Source organism: Heterocephalus glaber, unplaced genomic scaffold (assembly GCF_053883595.1).
Source record: "Heterocephalus glaber isolate CG9 unplaced genomic scaffold, H.glaber_assembly_v1.0 deba00001561, whole genome shotgun sequence".
NCBI lineage: Eukaryota > Metazoa > Chordata > Mammalia > Rodentia > Bathyergidae > Heterocephalus > Heterocephalus glaber.
In genome coordinates, this window is record NW_028258349.1 from 9,720,615 (window position 1) to 9,744,362 (window position 23,748).

A 23,748-nucleotide genomic window follows, 5' to 3' on the forward strand; every position below is an offset into this window, starting at 1 on the left:
CGAGCCTGAGACAGTCACGAGCGCTTCTCTACTCAGGCTGTGCCCAGCTCACACCCTGGCACCCTCCTCCGTTTCCACAAAGAATGCCAAGTGCTCCTGGGGCTGGTCTCAGCCCTGGCCAGACACTGACACTCGTGCCCCCCCCCCCGCCCCGGCCCGAGGCTCCGTGTGCCACTCTCACAGACCGACAGGGGCCTCTGGGTGAAGACCAATAACTATTCAGATTCTGCAAGATTCTGCATCCTAGAAGCGGTAAGAATAGTGGAAGATGATTTTCTCGTAAGAGAGGAAATCACCCCTCTGTATGGAATTGGGCAACTGTGGGGTAACTGTTTTTAGACAACTAGGGGTTAAGTGGGTAACTATGCTGTTTCTGGAATGCACCTGAGTGACCATGACAACTTCTGTAATTTGTCACCAAAGGAACGTAATGGACTCAAAAAGTCCTGCTGGGCCAGGGATTTAGCTCAGTGGTTTCACTGCCTATTGCGCAACCACAAGGACCTGAGTTCGATCCCTGGTACAAAAAAAAAGTCCTGCCAGAACTCTTCCCCTTCCCACACACACACATACCTGCTGCTCTGCTTTGTGTAAATCCTGCTTGCTATATTCCCAGGGAAACGCCAATGAAATCAAGCCTTGTAAATATGAAAAGAAGTATATAAAGAAGAATAAACTCTTAAGACTGACAAGAGTCACTTGCTGAACCGCCAGCATTAAAGCTGATTTGCTTCTTCTTTATGTGTCAGAGTGGTCTGTCTGGGAATCTCATGCAGTTTCCTACTGCACTCAGGGCTTCTAAATGGTTAAGCACCTAATTTACTACTCCATTAAAAGTGGCAGACATAGGCTGGCCACTGTAGGGCATGCCTGTGATCCCAGCAGTTTTCCAGGCTGAAGCAGGAGAATCTCAAGTTCCACCCCAGCCTGGGGACCTTAGTGACTTAGTGAGACTTTGTTTCAAAACAAAAAATAAAAAAAGGGCTGCGGATGTAGCTCAGTGTGAAGGCCCTGGGTCTCATTCCCAGTGAAACACACATGGCATATTCCTTTCCGGAAGCCAAAGGAAAGCCAGGGGAAAGTGCCCTTAGGAATCTCCCAAAAGCTATCTCTGCTGTCCACCGAGTTCATCAGATGTGCCCCGTCCCTTGGCAGTGATGGTAGAACAGATGCCTTCCCAAAAGTCACAATATCATCTTCAGCTGCCAGCCCAGAGTAGTCAGACCCCTGCTTGTGACTCTCAGAGCCCCAAGCCTCAGACCTCAGCCCCTGCCCCAAGTCAGAACTGCCAGCAACTGCAGCCCCACTCAGGGCTCTGGACTTGGCCTGGTCTCTACTACCTCCTCCTCTCCCCGTGACCCTGCACTCTCTAGGCCGCTGGGCACAGTCTGATCTTGCCCACATCTCACCATCCCTGGAGCAAAAATGTCTTCATACTGTGCCTCCAAACTCATTTGGAAAATACAACATTGCTGCCATCAAATACACATGTACCACCTCATCTAATGCAGACTGAGCAAAGAACCCAGAGCTCAAGAGTGCAGACAGGAACACAAGTGTACTGTTTCAGATTGAGCACTAGCTTCTTAAAATACTCATCTGAAGACTCACCATCTCCAGGTCTCCATCAGCAACTGCTCTTAAGAGTTTTTCTACCTTAATAAAAGGAAAACAAAGAGTCGGAGATTTAGCTCAATGGTTTTGTCGCCTGCTGCTAAAGCGCAAGGACCTGAGTTCGATCCCCGGTACCCAAAGAAAAAACAAAAAAAGGAAAACGAGTGTTAGGAAAGTGATTTTAAAAATACAGTAATAAGAAATAATATAAACATCCTGAAAACCTAGTAAGTAGCCTTTGTCTCCTGATGTGTTTTTTTTTTTAATTCATTAAGTTTATTGGCACATTTTAGGTATACAATATGATGACATTTATCACTGGGAATTTGTACCTTTATATGATATACCTTGGTTCTTCTTTTTTTTCCCCATTCCCCTGCCCTCCCTTCAACCCCTCCACCCCTCCCTATTTACAAAGACTTTGTTTCCATTTTTTCCTTTTCTCATATTTATGCCTTTCCTTTCTTTCCTTTCCCCTACCCCTCCCAATTCCCCTTCTCTATCCCCTTTGGACCTTTTCTTCCTATTTCACATTATCTATTATATATTTTGATCTTTATTTACACTTTTAGTTTCTCACACTAGAGAAACTATTCGGTATTTACACATGTGTGTCCTATTTATTTCTCTTAAGAGTATGGCCTCAATGTGCATCCATTTAGCTATAAATGTCCCTATCATTCTTTATGGCCGAGTAGTACTCCATTTTATTAAAAAACCACATCTTCTTTAACCAGTCACCAGTTGATGGGCATTTGGGCTGTTTCTAAGATTTAGCTATTATAAACTGCGTGGCAATAAACACAGTTTATGCACATGTGTTTAACAGCTTATTTAATACATTTCAAACATATCCCTAGAATTGCTCCAAAAGAGCATCCTGGGAAAAATCTATTGTCATTTAAGGTACATAAAACATAACTATTAGCTGTGCATGGTAGCATACACCTGTAGTCCCAGCACTCAGGAGGGTGAGGGAAGAGGATCTCAAGTTTGAGGCTAGCCTGGACTTCATAGTAATGCCTGTCTTCAAAAAGAAACAAGACAGGACCAGGGATTTAGCTCAGTGGTGCCACCGCCTGCCTCGCAAGTGCAAGGTCCTGAGTTCAATCCTCGGTCCAAAAAAACAAAACAAAAGAAACAAGACAAAGGCCGTGGATTTAGCTCAATGGTCGCCTGCTGCGCAAGCGCAAGGACCCGAGTTCGATCCCCGGTACCAGAAAAAAAAAAAAACAAAAGAAACAAGACAAAAGAAAACAACCATAGCTCTTAATTACTAGTCTGTAAAAGGTGAGATGATGGTGACCTTGGTGTATACTGCTTTCTAAGAAGCCAGGCACCCTATAATTCAGAACTAAACAAGGCCTAGAGATTTAGCTCAGCCTGGCAAGGGGAAGGTGCCAATTTGATTTCTGGTACAAAAAAGCAAAACAAAACAAAACTTGGGCTGGGGATTTAGCTCAGGGGCAATGCTCCTGCTTTCCAAGCGCAAGGTCCTGAGTTCAATCCCCGGCACCAAGATTAAAAAAAAAAAAAAAAGGACTACACATACTCAGCTCTCATTAACCACTACCCAGGAAGGTGGATACCTCCTCACAAGAAAGACTTCAGGTCTCTGCTGGCCTGTGGACCGTGCCTCTTGGCTTTCTTTGTGGGTGCTTTGCAGAGACTAAACTTGTTGGGTCTCCAAGAACAGGTCACAGCTTGGGTCTTAGGGATGCTAGGGCTGAGTCACTTCTTACCTAAATTCTCTAAGAAGCCAGGGATGACCTGTATCAGATTATTAGTGGGGTGCTTATGGGTTTGGGATGGAGAGCAGAGAATGTACTTTGCAAAAGGTCTGAAATCAGTGGACCGGCAGGCAGCTTTGCTTGTATTTTTCTTAGACTATATTCTCTCTGCCTCTGTCTTTTTCTTCTTCTCTCATACACATAGTTCATCAAGCTGCTGAGGGAGGAGCCTGGAAGGGCCCAGAAGTGAAGAGCAACGTGAGGTACAGTTGGGCCCATCACAAAGGTACTACCTTGGCCCCAGCACAAGCGGCTGTTGCAGTACCAGGCAAGCAGTCTGATGGGCAACTCACATCAGGTTATAGCTTTTTGTTTTTGCAGTACTAGGGATTGAATCCAAGGCCTCTGCACTGAGATACATCCTCAGTGCCCATCACCACTATACCCCCAACACATACTTTTTTTTTTCTTTTTGGTACCAGGAATCGAACTCGGGTCCTTGCGATTGCAAGGCAGGCAGCAAAACCACTGAGCTAAATCCCCGGCCCCACATACATTTTTTTTGAGAGGGTCTAAGTCACTAAGTTGCCTAAGCTGGACTCAAACTTGCAATTTAATTCTCCTGCCTCAATCTCCCAGAATGCCAAGATTACAGGCACCATTGTACCCAGCTCAGGCTATGGCACGTCCACTGGCCACCCTAACACCAGAGCCACAAGGTCCTCTTCACCCTCCTCCCATCAGGAAGGCTCACCTCTCTGTAGTCCTTCTTGGGGTCCTTTTGTTTAGAGCTCACCAACACAGAGAAGCTGGAGGTGGAGGAGCCCTGGCTGATAGAATCCTCAGAGTGTTGAGGGGACAGTGCAGGGACCTGCAGGAAGTGCACCCAGGCAAGAGAAGGGACACGGGCACACAGGCACGTGAGGACCATGGAGGGGCCCGGAGCTCCCATCTCACCAGCTAGTGCAGCCCGGCTAACTCACCTCAGGAAGCTTTGGCCTCCTTTCAAAGGACAGATGATGGGCTTCCATTATGGACAGGATCTAGGAGGACATGGAGACATGAGAAGCAGTGAATGAGATGTGCTGTCACAAAGGGTCATCACCCACAGTTCCTCTGCCCATCTGTCCCCATGGAATGTCAGCGCAGCAAGAGTCAGGTCCTGCAGCCCAGCCATAACCTCGGTCAGACGCCAAACTAGCCCTGGTGCAGTGGGAACGCATTCAGTATCACACTGGACAGAGTCGGGGCTTCCTGCCCTTGTACTGCACTCCTCTAACAGCGAGGCAGAGCTTCCTAGGTCTCAAAGCTCCCTGTCTGGCCTCAGCCTGCCCTCCACAGCGTCAAGTGGGACTTTCTGACTGGTGCTCACTAGTCTCAAGCAGGGACAGCCCAGAGTCAGGCCAAGAAGGCAGCCTGCTCTCTCCTCTGCAGCTCTCCCTGCAGATGGGCCTCTGGTAGCAGCATCGCAACGCCAACCCAGGAAAGCACAGCTCAGTCCTCTAAGCTGCTGCAACCTGAGACCTTGTGGGTTTTCAGGGCAGCATAGCCGGGGCCTCTGGAGCCAGGAGCAGAGGCGCAACCCTTCCAAACCACTGCTGCTATAGACCTAATGCTAAGGGTTCTTAGCACACGCACGAAAAGAGCAATAATAAATGACAGGCAGGGGCTCACTGGTGACGGCAATGTTCACAGCACAGGCTGTGGTGATGGCTTCATGGGTGTGTACTCAGCTCCAGATCCATCAAGTTGTCCCTGTGGAGTATGCACAGCTTTTTCTATGTCAACCTCAACAAGGTGGTTTAAAATAGATGAAGGCCGGGGATTTAGCTCAGTGGTTTTGCCGCCTGCTGTGCAAGGACAAGGACCGGAGTTCGATCCCCAGTACCAAAAAAAAAAAAAAAACCACAACAACAACAAAAAATAAAATAGATGAAAACTGTGCTACTCTCAGAATAGATGTGAATAAGACAAAGGAACTCCCCGAATTGGAAATGATCAGGGAGAGCCAGTAAAACATCAAAAGGCAGAAAGTTGGACCTGTGTGAAGGGGGACAATTGGAACCTTGTTCTAAAATGGAGACACTTCTATAAGCTGAGAATCACTGCTGTTCTGGGCCCACAGAGGGTTCATCTCACAGGGGTCCTTGCTTCCCCTGGCAAATCGCCAACTTGCTTCTCCTAGGCTACCCCTCCCACCAGGGAGGTGCTGGGGTGCTGGACATAAGGATTGGTCCCCATGAGCTGCCTTCTTCCCCACCCACTCATGAGCAGTGGGTACTTCCATGCAGGGTGCCAAAAATCATATTTTGAGAAATCACTACCAGGAAAAGGTGTCCAAGCTTGTTACAAATCATTGATGAAAGAAACTCTACCCAATGAGGTTCAGCATTGGCCAAATGAAAATAAAGCTTCTAGCTGGACATGGTGGCCCCTGCCTGTAATCCCAGCACTTGGGGGACTGAACCAGAAGGATCACTGCAAGTTCAAGACCAGCCTGGGCTACATAGTGAGTTCAAGGCCAGCCTGAACTACATAGGGAGACCCTGTCTCAAAAGCCAAAAAAAAGGAAAGAAAGAAAATAAAGCTTCTGGAAGCTGAAGCGATGGTAGACAGAACTAGGACATGTTCTGCTTTCATTCCCCCATCCCCTATGTCTGTTCCTCTCACCCTGGGTCCCACTGTCACCTGTCCACTGCTGGAAGAAGTCCACAGCCTTCAGAGGCCAAGCCAGCTCAGCTGGGAGCAGCTCTTAGTACAACACTGAGAAAAACTGCTAGTAACGCTGAAAATAATCTAAATAAGTAAAACCTATTAACAACGACATTCCAAATATAGCACAGAGGGTGCAGACCAAGTTCCACCACTAATAACACGTCCAGACACTAACGGACATTCATCTAGTGAGGCCAATCTATGAACACTGATTTTTTACACTTATCTGATGCTCAGAGACGAAAAGAGCTACCTTTGAGTTTAATGCACACTTGAGCGCCGTCTCTTTCAGCCTGTTTTGGATTTCTGTGGGTGCCCCATTCTGCAGCAATGTCTCTATGATGCCTTGGTAACCCCAGCGTGCAGCTATGTGAAGGGGCGTGTCTCCTTTCTCATTGCCAATATCCAGTCTGCAGGACTGCACATCATAGTAGACCAAAGCCTTCACACACTGCAAGGAAATGAGAAGGTGCCACTTTGTCCTAACGTGCAAAGTCTCAGGCAGCATCTGCACCCCCATGGCTTCAGTCCATGTCCTGCTTCAGCTGAGGCCCCATGCACGAAGCCAAAGTATAGCAGCACACAGTATAGCTCTGGGAGCCATGTTACCCCAGCAGGACACTGTGCTGTTTTCAAAAAGAACACAATACAATCAGTAAATCAGTAAGAAATAGCTGACTGAAACTGTGATGTCTCCATGTACAGCCCAGAGGCCTGGGAATGCTTTCCTTTAAAGGCCTTCTAACGAGATCGTCCCTTGGCCTGTACTGTTCCTCAGACCCTGGATATAGGGAGTGAGCCATGGTCCCCAAGCTGACAGGTGGCTCACGCAGCCTGCACTGTGTTGTACAACAATGTGGTTTATGCCGAACATATGCTTTCCTTCAGGGGTGTGGAATTCTGAGCCACAGGACGCTCAGACAACCAGTGAGAATAAAAGTCTTGGGCACCCAGTCCCTAACAAGCTTCCCTGAGAGATGACACTTGGTGTGTGTTGTCACAGCTCACTGCTACAGGAATAAAGCACATCTTGTGCAACTCCAGAGAGAAAGGACTGTCGGAAACTCTGCTCTGGTTTCCTCCAGACTTCATTCCTGTGCTTTTTCTCTTTGAGGATTTTGCTATGTCCTTTCGCTGTAATAAACACAGCTGTGAGTCACGCAACTATATCGTGAGTGTTCCTAGCAATCGGTGAACCTATGTGGTCCTGAAGTCCCTTGATATACTACAGGTGGATTGCTGTGCTATTAAAAGCTATTTAAGAACAGGTGAGATTTATGCTGATCGCCCTGGGGGATTTTGCTGACATAATAAGGTGGGAAAGCGTGTTGCATAGAAATGTACAGGGTATGATCTCATTTTTGTACATTAACCCCAAACTCAGCCTCAACTTTACACGTGCACATATCTATTTCTGTATAATTCTGGGGGATGAAAAGGGAGAAGAGTAGATAGCAAAAGATAACACAAGCAGAGTAAAATAGTAAGCAGAAATGGAAATTATAAAATTCCTAGCTGTTACTTATAAAATGGAAAATTTGAATATGCACTGAGTTAAGAACCAGATGGTAGTGGAAATGAGTGAAAATGATTTAATTTCAGGATAAGATAATGGGCAATTAAGTTTTAGTTTCTGTTACTTCAATAAAACATCTGTAATACATTAAATTTTTTAAACTAAAAATATTACACACCCCATGCTTCAATAATTATCGACACAATACACAACATTAAACTAGCTAGAAGTTCACATTTCTCCGGGAGTTAATGAAGAATGAAAACAGCCGCTCCTGGAAGGCCAGGTGCCACTTACATCTTCGTGCCCGTAGGTGCAGGCCAGGTGCAGGGGGGTGTTGCCGTTGTTGTCCTGTACCTCAGCACTGGCCTTGTAGTGCAGCAGCAGCAGCTGGCAGACAGACGACAGCAGGTGAGCCCAGCAGGGCAGCAGGAAACAGGAAATGTGTCTTTGCGTCTGTCTCATGGGCGGAGGTCATTTGTTCCCATCTTGAATCTATGGATTGACCATTCCTAATCCAAAACTCTCAAATCCAAGATGCCTCACAATCTAAAATCCAGAGCCTTGTGGATACTGGGCAAGTGCTCTACCACTAAGCTACAGCCCCAATTCCCACAATCTGAAACTTTCTGAGTGCCAACACATCACCACCAAGTGGAAAATTCCACGCCTGACCACATGTGATGGGTCGAAGTCAAAAAACAGATGCATTTAAATACTGTATGAGATTGCCTTCAAGTAGGTGTACCAGGTAAGCATGAATCATAAATGAAGCGTGGAGTGGTGACGCACACCTGTGGTCCCAGTACTCTAAGAGAGGCTGAGGGAGGAGGAGCACAAGTTTGAGCCCAGCTGGATATCCTAGTAACTTAGTGAGACCCTGTCTCAAAATAAAAAATTAAAAAGGGCTGGTGAGGGCCTAGGATTTAGCTCAGTGGTTCTGCCACCTGCCTCGCAAGTGCAAGGACCCAAGTTCGATCCCCCATACCAAAAAATAAATAAATAAAAGGGCTGGAGATATAGCTCAGTGTGAAGGCCCTGGGTTCAACCCCAGGACTGTAAGCAAGCAAGCAAACATACATGAGGGAGGACTAGAGGAGGGGAAAAAGGTGATCAAAATGATCGAGATATGTTATATATGTACCAATTCCCCAAAACAAATGCTAGTATCATGCACTGCCAACATATACCAACACGAATAATTTTTTTAAAAAAAACAAATGAATTTTGTGTTTGTACTTGTGTTCCATTCCCAAAATATCTCCTTATGTATGTGCCAATATTCCAAAACCTAAAAATAAACTTAAACCAAACACCTTTCCAAGCATTTAGGATAAGGGATATTCAACTTGTGCTACTACTAAAACTATGCCACTGCTTTCACCCTGCCTGTCAAAAAGTTTGGAGATTAAAGGGAAACATCTCCAGCCCCACCCTCTCTTCCCTCGGACGTTCAGTGGACCCAGGCAGGTGCCTCCTGCTCCCACCCACACTGCACTGCCCACACAGCTAGAGGCGCAGCACCGGGACACTTCGGGCAGCGCAGGGCGAGCTCCTGAGCTCCCAAGCTCCCAAGGCCCCTGCTCACCGTCACGCTCTGGTAGCCCCTCTGACACGCCAGGTGAAGCGGAGTGGAGCCGTGATAGTCCATGGCATTCACCACAGCACCCTTGGAAACCAGGAGGTCGATGAGGGACGCCTGCCCTGCAGAGTGGAGAAGTAAGGGCAGGAGCTTCCCACACCTGATGTGAAGCCACGGTGCATCTTACCCACCTCTTACATCCCAGCAACAGGCACCCCGGGATGTCTGTTTTCTGCTGGAGAGGAGCCACAGTAAATGTCAAGACAGGCTCTGCAGACTCAGAAAACACTTAAGGGTCGGACCCAGCCCAAGCCCATCTCAAGGCAATCAAAGGCAATGGAAAAGAGCCTTACACAGCCACAGAACATGTCAACTTATAGGGTGGAACACTATGCAGCCATTAAAATACAAATAGGGAGAAATGCTCTGATACATTGCCAAGTGAAAAGCAGCACCGTCCAGAGCAATATGAGCCTTGTGACATAAACAGATTTTATACATACATACACAAAAGCATGCAGAAATTCCAGATACTCAGAAATTAAAATTATCTCTGAGAGATTAGAGGATGGCCAGTGACACAGGAGAAGTTTGGATTTTCTGCCTTCACTGTCCACTGTAAAAACATTTTTAAGCCAGATATGATGACACACGCCTATAATCCCAGCACTCAGGAGGCTGAACCAGGAGGATCACCAGGAGTCTGGGGCCAGTCTGGGCTACACAGTATGTTCAAGGCCTGTCTGAACTAAATAGTAAGGCCCTGTCAAAAAACAAAACAAAACAAAAAACACATATACACACAAAAACACCCACATTTTTGAGGGTAGTGAATGATGGCATCTCATTATGTTGCCTAAATTGGTCTTGAACTCAGAATCTTCCTGTCTCAGCCTCCTGAGTAGCTGGGATTATAGGTGCACAGCACCAACTGGGCCCAAAATTATTTTTAAAGGCAGAGTTAGAAGAACCCTAAACTGATAATTCTGAGACCATTCTCATGGTAGGGATTCCAGCCTCTTCTCCCTGGGCCCCAGCCCCAGGGCAGTGTCAGGCAGTGTCTACCGGGTAAGACCCATGGATGAGCTCTTCTGGCCCAAGAAGCAGCACGATGGCCACAGAGGTCACACAACGGCTATCCAGGCCCATGGGACATTCGCTATTCTCCCCTTGCCAGCCCTGGGAGTGCATCCACCATGCATGCTCTGTGCTACCCCGTCAGCCAGGCTGCACCGGGCCACCTCGCTCGGTGCCACCCCTTTGCCACAGGAGCCACAGCAGGGCCACATACCACAGAGAGCAGCCACATGGAGAGGCGTGTGCCCCCTGTCATCTCTGGAGAATGGAGTGACAATGGATGGATCATTCAGCCTCCTAGGACAGAGAAGACACAGAAAAGCACATAGGTGGAATGGCATGGTAAAGCCTCTTTCCAGCCAGGCCATCATGCCGGCATCTTGAGATCGCAGAATGTGTCCGCACTGGCAAGGGACCTCCTGGCCAACTCCTATAGGGAGAGGATCCGAGGCCTGTAGCTCCAGTGTTCCTCCCCGTCCAGCCCTTTAGGTCTCAGCACTTGGCAAAATAGCCTTTTGTTTTTGTTTTTTCCCAGTACCAGGGATCAAACTCAGGACCTTGCGCTTGCCAGGCAGGCATGCACCACTGGGCTAAATCCCTGGCTCCCCAAATAGCCTGTTGAAACCAAAAGTGTAATTTGGAAAAACTGACATTGCCCCACCCTAAAGCCCCCTTTAAAGCTGAGGCTGAGGAAGCCCTTACACCAGCCCAGTGGCATGCAGATATTTTTACAACCTCTACTTCGCCTGGTTCTCCTAAGGAGCGGATGTCACATGTGGCAGCAGAGGAAGCTGAGATGCAGTGAGAATGTGGCCCTTTTCATAAGTGCACGGAAGATAAGTGGAAAATTCCACCAGGACCATGTCTCCTACCCCTGGCACACACAGCTCCCTCTTACCCAGAGACCAGTTTCTCACAGTCATCACAGAAGCATAGTGGGTGACACATCTTTTGGACAGCATCTTTGTCATGGTCTTCTTGGCTCAGAAGTCTTTCCACTTCCTTCTGGTTACCTGAAGCGATGTGCTAAAAACCGAGATCCCAAACTCTATCAATGCTAAAGAATCACTTGTCCTTGGAGGTGTGAGTATTTTGAAAGCCCTGATTTGCTCTCTAGGATTTCCTTCAAAATTATCTGGGCAGATGGGGAGACTAGGAAGGGCTGGAGATGAAATAAGTCTGGGTGATGGTTACACAGCAACTTGCTTTTTATACTACTCCCCTTATTTCTATAAATGTTAGAAATTTTCCATAATTAAAAAAATGATAAAATTCCCAAAGCAATAGGAAGGGCCACACACAGTATATCTCTGAACCTTAACGTGGTTTTTCATTCCTCGGTCTTATTCCTCTTATATTCGAATACAGCCTCAGCTTAGGGGAAAAAGATCAGGTACAATGGGCAAGAGGCCCCACTGACACACAAGCCAAGGGCTTAGCCCTGTGACTGCTGGATGCACTCGCTGGGAGCATCAGTAGGCTCCCCAAAAGGCCAGCCTCTCCCAGCCCTCCACGACTCCCTGCAGGCACCACCCCAGCCTCCCAGGGTCAGTCAGTATCAGTGCAGGGAGCTGTCTCATGTGCCCACGATCAAACCACCAAGGAATCAGATGCTGCAGTGGCTCGGGACCTGCACACATACCTAGGTGACAGCAGCTCCCACAGCCCAGCAGAGGTAGCAACTCTGCGGCAGCTACCAGGGGAGGGGAGGCACTGCTGAGCCGACCACGACAAAGACATCCCAATATCTTACCTTAAAGAGGCAGTCAATAGGAGTTGAGGTCATCTGAGACAGTAAGCTCATCCTCTGCTTAAGAAACAGTCTGTCATCAAAGCCCTCCGACTCCTGCAGGAAAAAGCAAACAACCGGTCTTATCACACAGACCCTGCCACATAGAAGGCCCAGCTGTGATCCCTGCCATTCATCACAGAACAGGTCAGGGCCACTTCTCCCACACCTGGATCTGCTCACTGAGGCAGAGAGCAAACTCAACTGGAAGGGGAGACTCTCACTACGGCTGTCTGTTTGGGACCAGGAGGCACTGGCTATGCAGTGTGGAATGTGCCACCCCTGCACGTGGAATGTCGCGCACACACACACCATCATCCTGCAGATGGAAGGCTGGACTGCCCTGGCCTCTTTCCCTCTTCCCCATCCCATCACATTAGCCAGAGGTACAGACAGAAAGCAATCAGACAGGCTGGTCCCTCCTACTTCCCAGTGCCAGCCAGCACAAGGAGGCGTCCTGCTTTGGGAGCGTACTCATGAAAGAGATGCCACACTCCTGGGGCCAAAGTCTGGGAAGGCCCTAGGGAAGAATTCCTGACACAAACAGATCCTCTCATCTCCAACCACTTTTGACATTTCAAGGACCTGCCCTACTTAACAAATCCAGATCTTCATACTGCAGATATTATTTGGATACAAAAATCTAGACATTTGTCCCTCCTTTATGAAATCATATCAGGATAATTCAGTGGTCACTTGAGCACCTGCAATGAAACTGTCTCATCATGAATTAACTTCCTGAAAATGGGTCTTGGTGGGAGGCGAAGGGAAATTTTTCCCCCAGCCGGGTTCTATAGGAATGACCCTAAAACCATCACAAAATGGTGGGGTGAGGTGCTTTTTTTACAGTCCACTGAGTTCTGAGTTGGCCGAAGACAGAGCCAACAGCATGTCAGGGGATGGACGTTCTGGGCTTCTCCATTAAACAGGGTCCTTAAACAGGGTTAACTTGACAGACAAACACCAGCGCCTCTGAATGAGCCACTTCGGCCCCCAGCTGCTAGATGCTATATAAAGCTCACACAATCTGCTTTATAGGGTGACTCATAGCTGAGCCGCTTAGGGCCAGAGAAACTCAGATCAATCCAGGACTTCTTCCTCAACTCAGGGTAGCTGTCTGAAGGGCAGCAAGGAAGAAAGTAGGTCTTCCAGGACTGAGTCTTCAGGGGGAGTGAGCAGTCAGAAGGGACAGTGCATCAGCAGAGACTTATTTGGGAAATGGGTAAATACTATTTACTAGAAACTCAGGCTGGGGATTTAGCTCAGTGTTTCTGCTGTCTGCCTCGCAAGTGCAAGGTCCCGAGTTTGATCCCTGGTACCAACAAAAACAAACAAACAAACAAACAAACAAAAAAGGAAAGAAACTCAGGACAGTGAAGAAGACCAGAAGTATGCAAATCTGGAGCAGGGGATGATAGTACAAACATATAACCTCAGAACTCGGGAGGCTGAGGCAGAAGGATCATGAGGTTGAGGCCAGCCTGGAGTACATAGTGAGTTTAAGACTAGGGCTGGGGATTTAGCTCAGTGGCCCCGCACCTGCCTCGCAAGCTCAAGGTCCTGAGTTCGATCTCTGGTACAAAAAAAAAAGACTAGCCTGGACTATACATTGAGACCCTACCTCAAACAAGGAGGAAGGAAGGAAGGAAGGAAGGAACAAAGAAAGAAAGAAAGAAAGACAGAGAGAGAAAGAAAGAGGGAAATAACTGGAACAAGAAATGGTACAAATTGTTTCAAGGGTTTTCCCTTAATTTTCTGATGAACAAAGGCAAAACTGGAGCCATCTCAGTAATATTTATTCTCAGAAAACTAAAGTCTTCATTTGTGAACACACTTAAAGAACGTGTGTGGTCAGACCGGGAATGCTGGTGCACACCTATAATCACAGCACTCAGGAAACTGAGGCAGGAAGATTGTGAATTCAAGGCCAGCCTGGACTACAAAGGAACATAGCAAGATCTTGTCTCAAAAAAAAATTGTTTATGTCATCTCAAGTATGGTTATACCTTTGGGAGAAAATTTCTGTGGAACCATATTCCATATTAGATGAAGAGTTGAAAGTAAAATCTTATATAATTTACTAATATTTCATCCTTACTGCTTTTCAGAAACCTTGCCTGCTGTGCGGAGACACATGTGAGCTCTTCCCCCAGGAAGCAGCACCATGACATTGCACTGACTTCACCTATTCCCTAAATGGAACTTCATTACCTAAAAGAAGCCAGTCAGCAGCAAAGGCAGACAACTGGTACAGACAGAATCCCAATGATGGTGTCACCGAAGACAAGGAGGCCACAGCACCTGGTCTGTCGATAACAGGCCAGGCTCAGGACAGGTGGGGAGCAGCTCTCAAGGGTGACTCACTTAACACCCAGGGGACAGGCCCCAGGCAGGCCACAAAGACGACACATCCATGGCCCCAACATCCACCAGAATCAACACCCTGCATTCAGGAAGGCAGGATCAGGGCAGACACCCCAGGCAAGATGGGCTGTGACCCTCCCTTGCCCGCCTAAGCCAAACACCATCCTTGGGGATAATCTTTCAGGATACACAGGGGAACCCAGATGCAGGGGAGAGCAAGCAAGGGCACCAGAATACCTTGGTGCTTCAAAAGTTACCCTTTGCTAACATGTCTGATTCTCCCAAAGATCTATCAATGGGTAAAATATGCAGCGTTGTCCCCAGTATAAATGGGAAAATGGACAGAGCCTTAGAGTGACAAGCAGATTTGCCAAAGGTCAAATAAAAGGGCAGGATTCAAACTACCACCAGCAGGAGAGGGACCACTTGCAACATTTTCTGGAATAAAAGCAGGTGAGAGAAGCTCCCTGGTTTTGTTTGGTCAGCTACCTCCTTCTAACCTGGCCAAAGCCTTTAGGTATTGACTTTCCTAAGTGCCACAGAAAGGAAGAGCCAGGATGGCCACACTGTGGGGCAGCAAAGGGACAGGACCCCCCTCCAGAAGACAAGGGATGCTCCCAGCCTCATCATGGAGCATCAGGCTGATTCCCCTGCATGATGGAAGAGCCAGGAGAGAAAGAGGAAAGAACCACAAAAGGCAAAAAAAGGCAAAAGACATGGGAAACCACTCCAGACATGATGAGAACAGCACATGATGCTCCTAGACCCTCACAGAAAATAACTGCAAGGAAGAAGCCTTACAGCCAAGGGAATGAACAGCAATTCTGATTCTGCACACACATGTGCACGCAGAGGCATGTGTGCACACACATGCATTCTACAATGTTATTGATTTCCCCCTAAATATGGACACCACTTCAGAAGAGCCACAGCCGGCCACACCTGAGCTGAGAGGGATCCTATCACACCCCAAATAAGGGCAGACACTAACTCTTCATTGCTAACCATAAAACCATCAGATTACACACAAGTAAGTCAGCAAAATACAATTATATCTGCACAGAGAAAAAGCATATACTAAAATGTTAATAAGTCACCCCGGTTGTTAAGTTCATGAAATTTTTTATGTCTTCACTGTAATTTTATGTATTGCAAATATTATCTATAAGCAAATATCAGTCTTCTGATCAGAAAAAAAATAAAGTTCTTTTCAGGGAAAAGCAGTATGCAGTTAGGTAACATGCATGGATAGGGAAAAGTCTAGAAAATGCCCCAACATGTTAGTGAGGAATGGATTCAATGGAACTGCTTTCACCTGAGGGCACCTGTCTGTGTAGGCAACGGATGGACTTCCCAGGTGTTTTAACTTGATATTTATTGCAGGAGAGAATCTGAATTAAATGATATTCAATTCTCACCATTCTTGGTTTTTAATGCAGAAATCTCCTCACTTTATTGACCTCACCTTTGAGGCTTCTCTGAGGACTATTAATTTTGACTGAAGGTATGTAACAGAATATGCCAGTGTTGTGGTTTATATCCAGATACCCCCCAAGGGCACTCACAGGCGGGGCTTCCGGAAGGTGATCAGATTATGGGGGCTTTAGCTGATCGCTGCTGGGGGGGTCTGGCTGGAAAGGGCAGGTCACCAGGGCCTGTATCTCTCTGCTTTCCGGATGCCACGAGGTGAGCAGCTCTCCTCTGCCCAGGCCCTTCCACCACGCCTTCCCGCCTTGGAGCCAGCCAACCATGGACTAAAAACGTGAGCCAAAATAAGCCTCTCCTCTTTCAATACCTGCAAGTGTCAGGTACTTTGTCCCGGTGATGGGGACAGTGACTACAACAGCCAGCAATGCAAATGTGGCCCAAGATTCCCACAGTTCACACAGAAATATAAGCATCTCCTTTAGCCAAAGTTCACCGATCAACCAAGAAAAAAATGATAAGGCCACTGAGTCCTAAAACTGCACACATTAATAATCACTTCTTGCCTCTCATTGTCAAGAAATCCAAATTCACCGTTTCTGGCTTCCTTTTCCACGCATGTGCTTCTGAAGATGACAGGGGTTAATGAAGCAGGACATTAACAGCATGAATCGCAATGATAACCAATCAACTTTCACAAGCAATGAAGGGCTTAATGTTTGGTTTCCTGGGTGGTCATCAAGCATCACAGCCCTCCAACAGCTGAGGCCCCATTCTTTGGACACACTGTAAGACTCCCCCCTCCACAACCAGCCCAGAACACTGTCAGAGGCACCACGGTGCCCACAAAAAGCAGGGAAGGAGTGTGGTCTTACAGGTGGTTTAATGGAAAGGCTTCCTTGCCGAATATATTCGATCGCAGCCTCAACTGAGGTCAGGCAGTATCCCAATTCATCTTTCGCTGAGCTGCTAAATCTGAAGTTTTTGATGTAACTCAAATTTGCCATCCTACCACAAAGAAGAAGAGTTTTATCATTGAGTACTTAGTTAACATTTCTCCAAAAATAATGCTATTGGTTTGGGTGACTGATCAAACACCCACAGTAAGTCAGGTAAGGGAGCTACAACCACTGTCCCTCCCTTGATCTCTCTGCGGAGTGTGTGCCATTAGGACAAGTAAAACTACCTGTTGCTTCCCTGAATAGGCTAGCTTTCAGACAGCTGATTATTGAAATGTGAACTATGGGTTCCTAGGGGAAGAAAGGACTGGAGTCAGCTTCCTGTTCAGCCACAGCCTCGCTGCATGGTCCAGAACAAGAAACATAAGCTCCCTGAGGCTCATTTTCCCCACCTGTAAATAGGAGGAGCCCCTGGAGGAAAGAGGAGAGGACAAGCACCCTGTCCATAAGATGCACAGTTAGAAGTGGCTATCCCTGGGTTGCACTGAAACTATACAGTACATGGTGCTGCCACTTTTAAAAAGCATTTTAACAAAAAACGTTACCAATTAGGGATCTCTGTTTTCACCAGCAAATATAACAGGACTGAGAGAAGATCATCAGTACACATGGTCTCCAAGTTCACTGCAAGAGAAAAATGCACGTTCAAAGCCATCATGAGACTCCAAGGGAAGGATAAGTATACAAATTCCCTTTTGCCATCCAACCCACAAAACCACACTCCAGCAAGATTACAGGTCACTAAGAAACAAAATTGCACAAGTGCCCTTACAATCTCCTGAACAGATGTCAGACTCAAGGGGATAAAAGAACATACAGCATTTTCAGAACATGTGCAGCAAAAGGCAGCATCTCCATGCGGACCAGGTCTTACCATCCTCTCAATGGGTAAAGATCCCAGGGAGGCAGTGAAAGTAGACACAAAGGAAGACTTGCCCCAACCCATCAACAAAGCCCCTCTCTTCCTGAGGTCACTTTTGGTTTTTCCACGCATAGTCTTATGTCCTTGTGTACCTTCACTTTTTTTCATTTTGCATTTTTAAGTAATCCATTCACGACTGAAAATTCGAACAGTACAGAGTCAGGAGTGTGACTCAGTGGTAGACCACTTGCCTAGCATGAATAAGGCCCTGAGTGTGAGCCCCAGCACTGCAATAAATAAGCAAACAAATTCAAACAGTACCAGAGAGCAAGGAATGAACGCCCCTCCTACCCTTGCCACTCAGCCTCCTTTCCCAGTCTCTGCTGCCACTTCCTGAGTATCTTTTCAGAGGCAGCCTATGGACTTGCCTTCGTATATACAGACACAGAGCTGCCCACACTTTCCTGGATGCTCCTGTGGGTGCACCATATCCACTCCATTTGCTCCACTCAGTATGCTTAGAGACCATCCCCTATTCATATGTGTAGACCTGCCTCTTCTTTTTAATTTTTTCTTAGCTTCTTTTGTTTTACTTTTCTTTTTTAAATTTTTTACTTTTGCAGTGTTGGGGGTCAAACCCAGGGCCTTGCACATGGTAGGCAAAAAAACCTCCCACTTTACTTTTTATATTGGGAAATTTCAAACATATACCAATGCAAAATTAGAAGGAACAGCCTAACAAACAGTGACTCCTCCCTGTACCCTTCACCAGCTTGGCTCATTTTTGAGGCCACCACTTCTGTCACTGTTTTCTCACCCTTATCATGCCTGACCCAGCTGTCCCCAAAGTGCTCCCACTGGAATGCACTGCGGAACCTCAGCCCCAGCTGAAGGACCCTTACAACAGGGGCACTTCTGAGCAGGTGCCCTCATCTGGATGTGTGCATCTAGCCCTTGCCAGGCCCTTCCCCAAAGCACCAACCTCTCTGGCTGGGAGACTGTGTAATGAGCTGTACCACTTTTCGCAAGCAGAGCAGCTTCTGCTGGGGCGAGGAGCATTTGTTCAGCTGAGCCAGCTCTCTCTTTGCACGAGGGATGTTGAAGCTGTAAAATAAGTGGGAAACATGACAACTGCAAATCATGGTGGGAGCACCCTTCTTCCTCGTTCTAATAACATACCTCAGGTTATACTTTTCTTACATCAAACTGCAAGCAATGAAAACAAAAACAGAGAAGTAATTGGACTCAAGCCAGTGGCAAAACAGAATGGATTTACATCCTATTCAGCCTGCCAGGTGATACAGCTGCATTAGAAATCTGGAACTAAATAAAAATCCTGAGCCCCAAAGGAAAGAGGAAAACAGCCCTAGAGGGGGGGGGCTAAACATCAACCCTGTAGACATTTTTGCAGCCCTAGGTGCTTCTACGGCAGGGTTCTCTGAGACAGGCAGGTGGGGAGAGACTTCGAGCCTGCAGACCCTACCTGAAGACCAGGTGTACAAAACAAGGTCCCCTTTAGCTCCCAACCAGCCAGCTGCCTTGCTGGCTGCAGAAGGGGACAGCTTCAAAACAGAGTCTAGTCAATTTCAGCCTTTTATCTTTGGTCGAAAGTAACTGTGAAGCTCCTCGCAGGAGACTAGGACTTACTGCAGAGGCTCTAGTAACGTCCCCTTTCCCTGTTCCCTGCAGCTCCTCAGTAGTAACCATGTCAAGCTGGTGGCCACCACTGCCACTGGGAGAGAGGCCAGCTCTCAGGAGAAGATGGCGCCTCTGAGGAGATGTCTCAGAGAACACTGAGCTGCTGTGGCAGCACAAACTCTTACCTGAACTCAGGTTTCACCCCAATATCTTTCTGCTGGAGATCTTGAAGGCTTCTTGTGATTTTGTTAAAGGCAGCATCCTAACAACAGATTTTAATGAGGCTTCAAATTTCTTAAAGAGCACAGAGTAAGGCTTCCACCCTGGATGATGGTGGTGACTGTGAACCTACCTCGCTTGCCTCCATGGTCCCCATGTATTTGAAGATGAGATCATAAATATGGTGATGGACGTACATCTGTGAAATAAAGGGACCTCAGTTCAGGCCGTGTGTCCAGCAATGAGGAGAACCACAGGCTGCAGCCACCCTCCCTCTCCTTACCTCCACTGCCTGCTTCATCAGGGTCATCTGGGCCTCCTGCTTCGCAAGCACTTTCTAGAGGGTAAGAGGAGCATGGTTAAAGAGCCGGGACTCACAGGTGAGCAAACTGCAATTCCTTCTTTTGAAAGTCCCGCTGCTTACCAGGTGAGAGTCCCTCAGAAGCTGGTGGAGGCATCTGGTGTACAGGGCATTCACTGAGTCCTGTGCAGCCCAGAGCAGACAGAGGTCACTCTCACAATCCGAGGCCAGAAACACAAAAACCCAAGTGCGCAACCCATCCCAGAGCAAGAAAAACACACCTCAAAATGGGTTTCCTGGACAACAAGCTTGAAGGAGTAATGCAAGCTTTACCAACTCATTTTCATGATTGATTCTTCAACTTTTTTAAAAAGGTGATTGTGCATTAAAAGTAGGAAGAAATTCCCCTTGGGGTTAACATAGGTGATAATGGTGCTTATTGTTTAGACATCTCCAGGATTTTCAAGTTTTCTATTGTGGCTTATATTACTTTTACAGTCAGAGAGAAACATTTAAACAAAACTTCCTACAGTGGAGATAGCAGCTAGGAAAGTCGGAGAATAAACAGGGGGACTGAGGGCTCTGAGCTGGCATGGTGGGCACAGCCAGACCCGGTACTGACTATGTGGTGACGGAGGCTCTTCCTTTCACATTCTCGGAAGGTTCGGTTGAAGGAGGCGATGTTCCTGTCAAATTTCTCAGAGTGTCTTCCCAAAAATTCTCTCACATCTTCAATGGTTTTCAGGGTAAAAGGATCTGAGGGGGCTGAAGACTCTTCTGAAAAAGAGACAGAGGGTCAGGCTGGCTGAAGCCTTCACTGTCTCCTGAGGGGAAATGTTGCATCCCCTGTCCTGCTTCCACAGGACTGAGGGCCCCTGTTGTGGGGGAGGATGGTAAGGCGTGATGAGGGCAGGCAAGGTCCTTTATCTCAAGACACTTCCCAAGAACGCCTTAGTTATAGGACAGCCTGGGATCCAGAGAGCATGCTCTTCTCAAGGCCTTTCCTTGGGACAAAATTCATAATATCTGGAGTTTCGTGAGGTGAGTTGTGGGGCTAAAGTGAAAACGCTGTTTCCTGACAATAAGAGCTTCAGAGCTGATTTGACATACTGTTATTTCAATTTCCTGGGGCAACGGAAGAATTATTCTTCTTTCCAAATAATGAGATCTCAAAGAGGCACCACGGCCAGGCTGGGAGAGGAATGAAGCTAAGCCCCACAGATAAAGCCAGGGCTGCTCCTCTGCACACCTTAGGAGTGAGTCACATCACATGTTTGTCACAGGTACGGCAGGGTCTGTGTGAATGGTGCCTCCTGGAGTTGTATAACACCCAACCTGCATGACCACACACCCCAGTCCACACCCCCTGAGCTGGAGGTAAGTTGGATTAAGTTCTGGGGAATTCTAATAAATAGTTACATAGGTTTCTAGTGGGCTCTTCACTATTTTCTGTGACCTTTCACTTTTTAACAGAAGGAAGAAGCTAGACCAGGAAGAAGCTCAACACACATACATTTCTCCAAATCAGGAGAAAAGGGTTTCCACCCATAATACCTGAACTCTCTCTCTTTTCCAAAGGATGAGCTATACACAGGATGCTGAAACTTTCTTCTTTTTCATTGTAGAAAGTTTCTTCAAAAAGGATGGGTACTGAGAGAAGATGGGCAAAACCGGCTCCTAATTTAATCCTGTTTCCTTGTATAGACACATCCTGGAATGAGAAAGCCATCACTGTACCAGCAGCTAGTGGCAGCCACTCTCCCCCAAGGACAGTACTTAACCAGACCCTGCCGCTTCACCCAGCATGGGTTTGCTAGGGCACTTAAACAGGTGAGCTAGCTATGGTGAGCAGCTCCTCTGCAGGAACACAGTATCATGCCTAGTGAGCCACAGAGCTGCTGACCCTGAGCGGGCCTCCTGGTAACTCCATCCCTGCTCTCCCCACCATGGGGCCCACAAGCTTGGGCGGCTGAGTCTAGGGCTGCACTGCAGCCCAGCCCCAGAGAGAAGGGCAGTGTAGCCTGGCTTTCCTGACCTTGTGTAGGTTGGGCAATGAAGCCAATCCTGACTGTGAGTGGAACTTCCCCCTCTCAAAACCTACCTGCTTCCATGAAAGAAATTTTTAAAAACCCGAAACATATGCTCCAAATTACCATTAACAGTGAGACAAACTGGTATCACGTGCCTCCTGACAGGACACACTCAGAAAGATAAAACACCCTTGCCACGTCATTCCTACCAAGAACGCCTGACCGTAATCTAATCATGAGGAAACATCAGACAAACCCACACTGAGGGAGAGTCCACAAAACCAAACAAAAATCTCAATGTCATGACAGACAGATGCTGAGGAACTGTTTCAAATGAAAGTAAAAAGACTTCAAACAGCCAAGTGCATTATTTGATCATGGGTCTTAGAGAAGAAATTTCTTTCTTTTTTGATATAAAGGATGTTGTAATTAGTACCGTGTGCCTAAGGACAGCGAGTTGGGAACATTCACTGAACAAGCAGGCCTCTGAGCATGGCTGTGGCACAGCAGATAAGAGAACGCTGTTCTTAGGGTCGGCACATGTCTGCAGCTTACTCTCACAAGATTCAGAAAAATTAGCAACAGGTATACAGAGTCACAGATAAGTCAAGTGTGGCAAAATGCAAACAGTCAGCCAGCCTGGAGAAAAGGGTGCATTAGAGTTCTCTGTACTTTACGCAACCTTCTGTGGGTTCAAAATTATTTCAAAACAAAACGGTTTAAAAAGAAAATTCATCCCTGATGTCTAATTTTTGGCTGAGAAACCAAGGGGCTTTCAGGAGCACTGAGAAGAAAGAGCTCACTCAGACACACACTTCACTGAGGAAAGATGCTGAGGAGAGCCCAGCCCTCCCCACCCTCCAAGGTGACCCCGGCCCCAGGCATCATTCCCCTCCTTTCTCCAGCCCTCCCTGGGCTGCTGAGTGTGTGTCAACACTGTCATTTAACTCAGTAGAGGCGAAAGGCCAAGAAACAGAGCTCTCTCCCCTCATCCCACCTCCCACCACTGACCTAGCGACCCAAGAAATACCTTTCCATTTAAGGTCTGAAAATGTCCTTCCACAGGTATCAAAATGTAGGACTCGAACTGACAGGTGGACTGAACACTACTGGACAGGCTTCCTCTGCAGGGCACTAAGACCTGGAAAAAAACAATGAGGGGGAGCTCTGGAGAGAGGTGGAGCATATGGCTCCAGCAGCAAGCACGTCTTCAAGCCACTCGACCGGACCCACAGCAGGACCTGCAAGCAGACTCTGGCATCGCTGGCCCAAATGGCCACTGTTGCTCTAGCTGGGTCCCTCTGCTGTGGTAGTGACGGAAGCAGACACCCCTCTCCCAGAGGTGGGAGGATGGAGAGGCACAGGTCAGTCTCCATCTTCAGATTCAGACATTGGGCTCCTTCCAACCCTTGCTGCATCCCTCCCACAACTGACCCCAGAGACTCTCCGCTCCCACCAGTCCAGCTCTAAAATGCAGCAGGCTCAGGCAGAGAGAGGGGGTATGGAGAGGACAGAAAGGGAAATGAGAGAAGTCACACCGATCCCACCACCTGAAAGATAAATGCTTCATGCTGAAGACGGCTGCCATGACAGTTTGTAAGGATGCGTCAAAGGCCACGGAGAGTTTCTTATCACAGGCTGCCTCCTGAGCCTGGTGTCTCAGGGTGCCAGCCTTTCCCTCAGAGGCAGGATCAATCGGAAACATGCAAAAGAGACCACAGCCACCACACTGACAAGATGTCACCTTAGCAGCACGGTGCAGCAATGGGAAGGGGCTCTCTCCCCAGGCCAGACCTGGGCTTAGCTCAGAAACTTATGTTTAAACAGAAATCTCTGACTCAAGTGTTCCAAAAAGGAAGATGGCCAAGGCAGAGAAGCCCCACAGAGCCTGACTCTCACAGCAGCCCAGCACAGAGACCAACAGGCA

At 47.5% G+C, this 23,748-nt stretch overlaps 1 protein-coding gene across 1 annotated transcript in view; it reads right to left on the reverse strand.

The window, feature by feature from the left end:
* Nucleotides 1-23,748, reverse strand: part of Ankrd27 (ankyrin repeat domain 27) — a 51,477-nt gene that overhangs the window by 11,813 nt on the left and 15,916 nt on the right. The window contains 19 exon segments of the mRNA XM_087191014.1: nt 1,612-1,656; nt 4,099-4,215; nt 4,328-4,387; nt 6,313-6,510; nt 7,873-7,965; nt 9,164-9,279; nt 10,449-10,531; nt 11,133-11,260; nt 11,988-12,080; nt 16,688-16,820; nt 17,317-17,395; nt 18,616-18,737; nt 19,457-19,533; nt 19,624-19,689; nt 19,774-19,827; nt 19,915-19,974; nt 20,414-20,568; nt 21,346-21,502; nt 22,852-22,962. Coding sequence (XP_087047140.1) covers nt 1,612-1,656; nt 4,099-4,215; nt 4,328-4,387; nt 6,313-6,510; nt 7,873-7,965; nt 9,164-9,279; nt 10,449-10,531; nt 11,133-11,260; nt 11,988-12,080; nt 16,688-16,820; nt 17,317-17,395; nt 18,616-18,737; nt 19,457-19,533; nt 19,624-19,689; nt 19,774-19,827; nt 19,915-19,974; nt 20,414-20,568; nt 21,346-21,502; nt 22,852-22,962 — 1,947 coding nt within the window.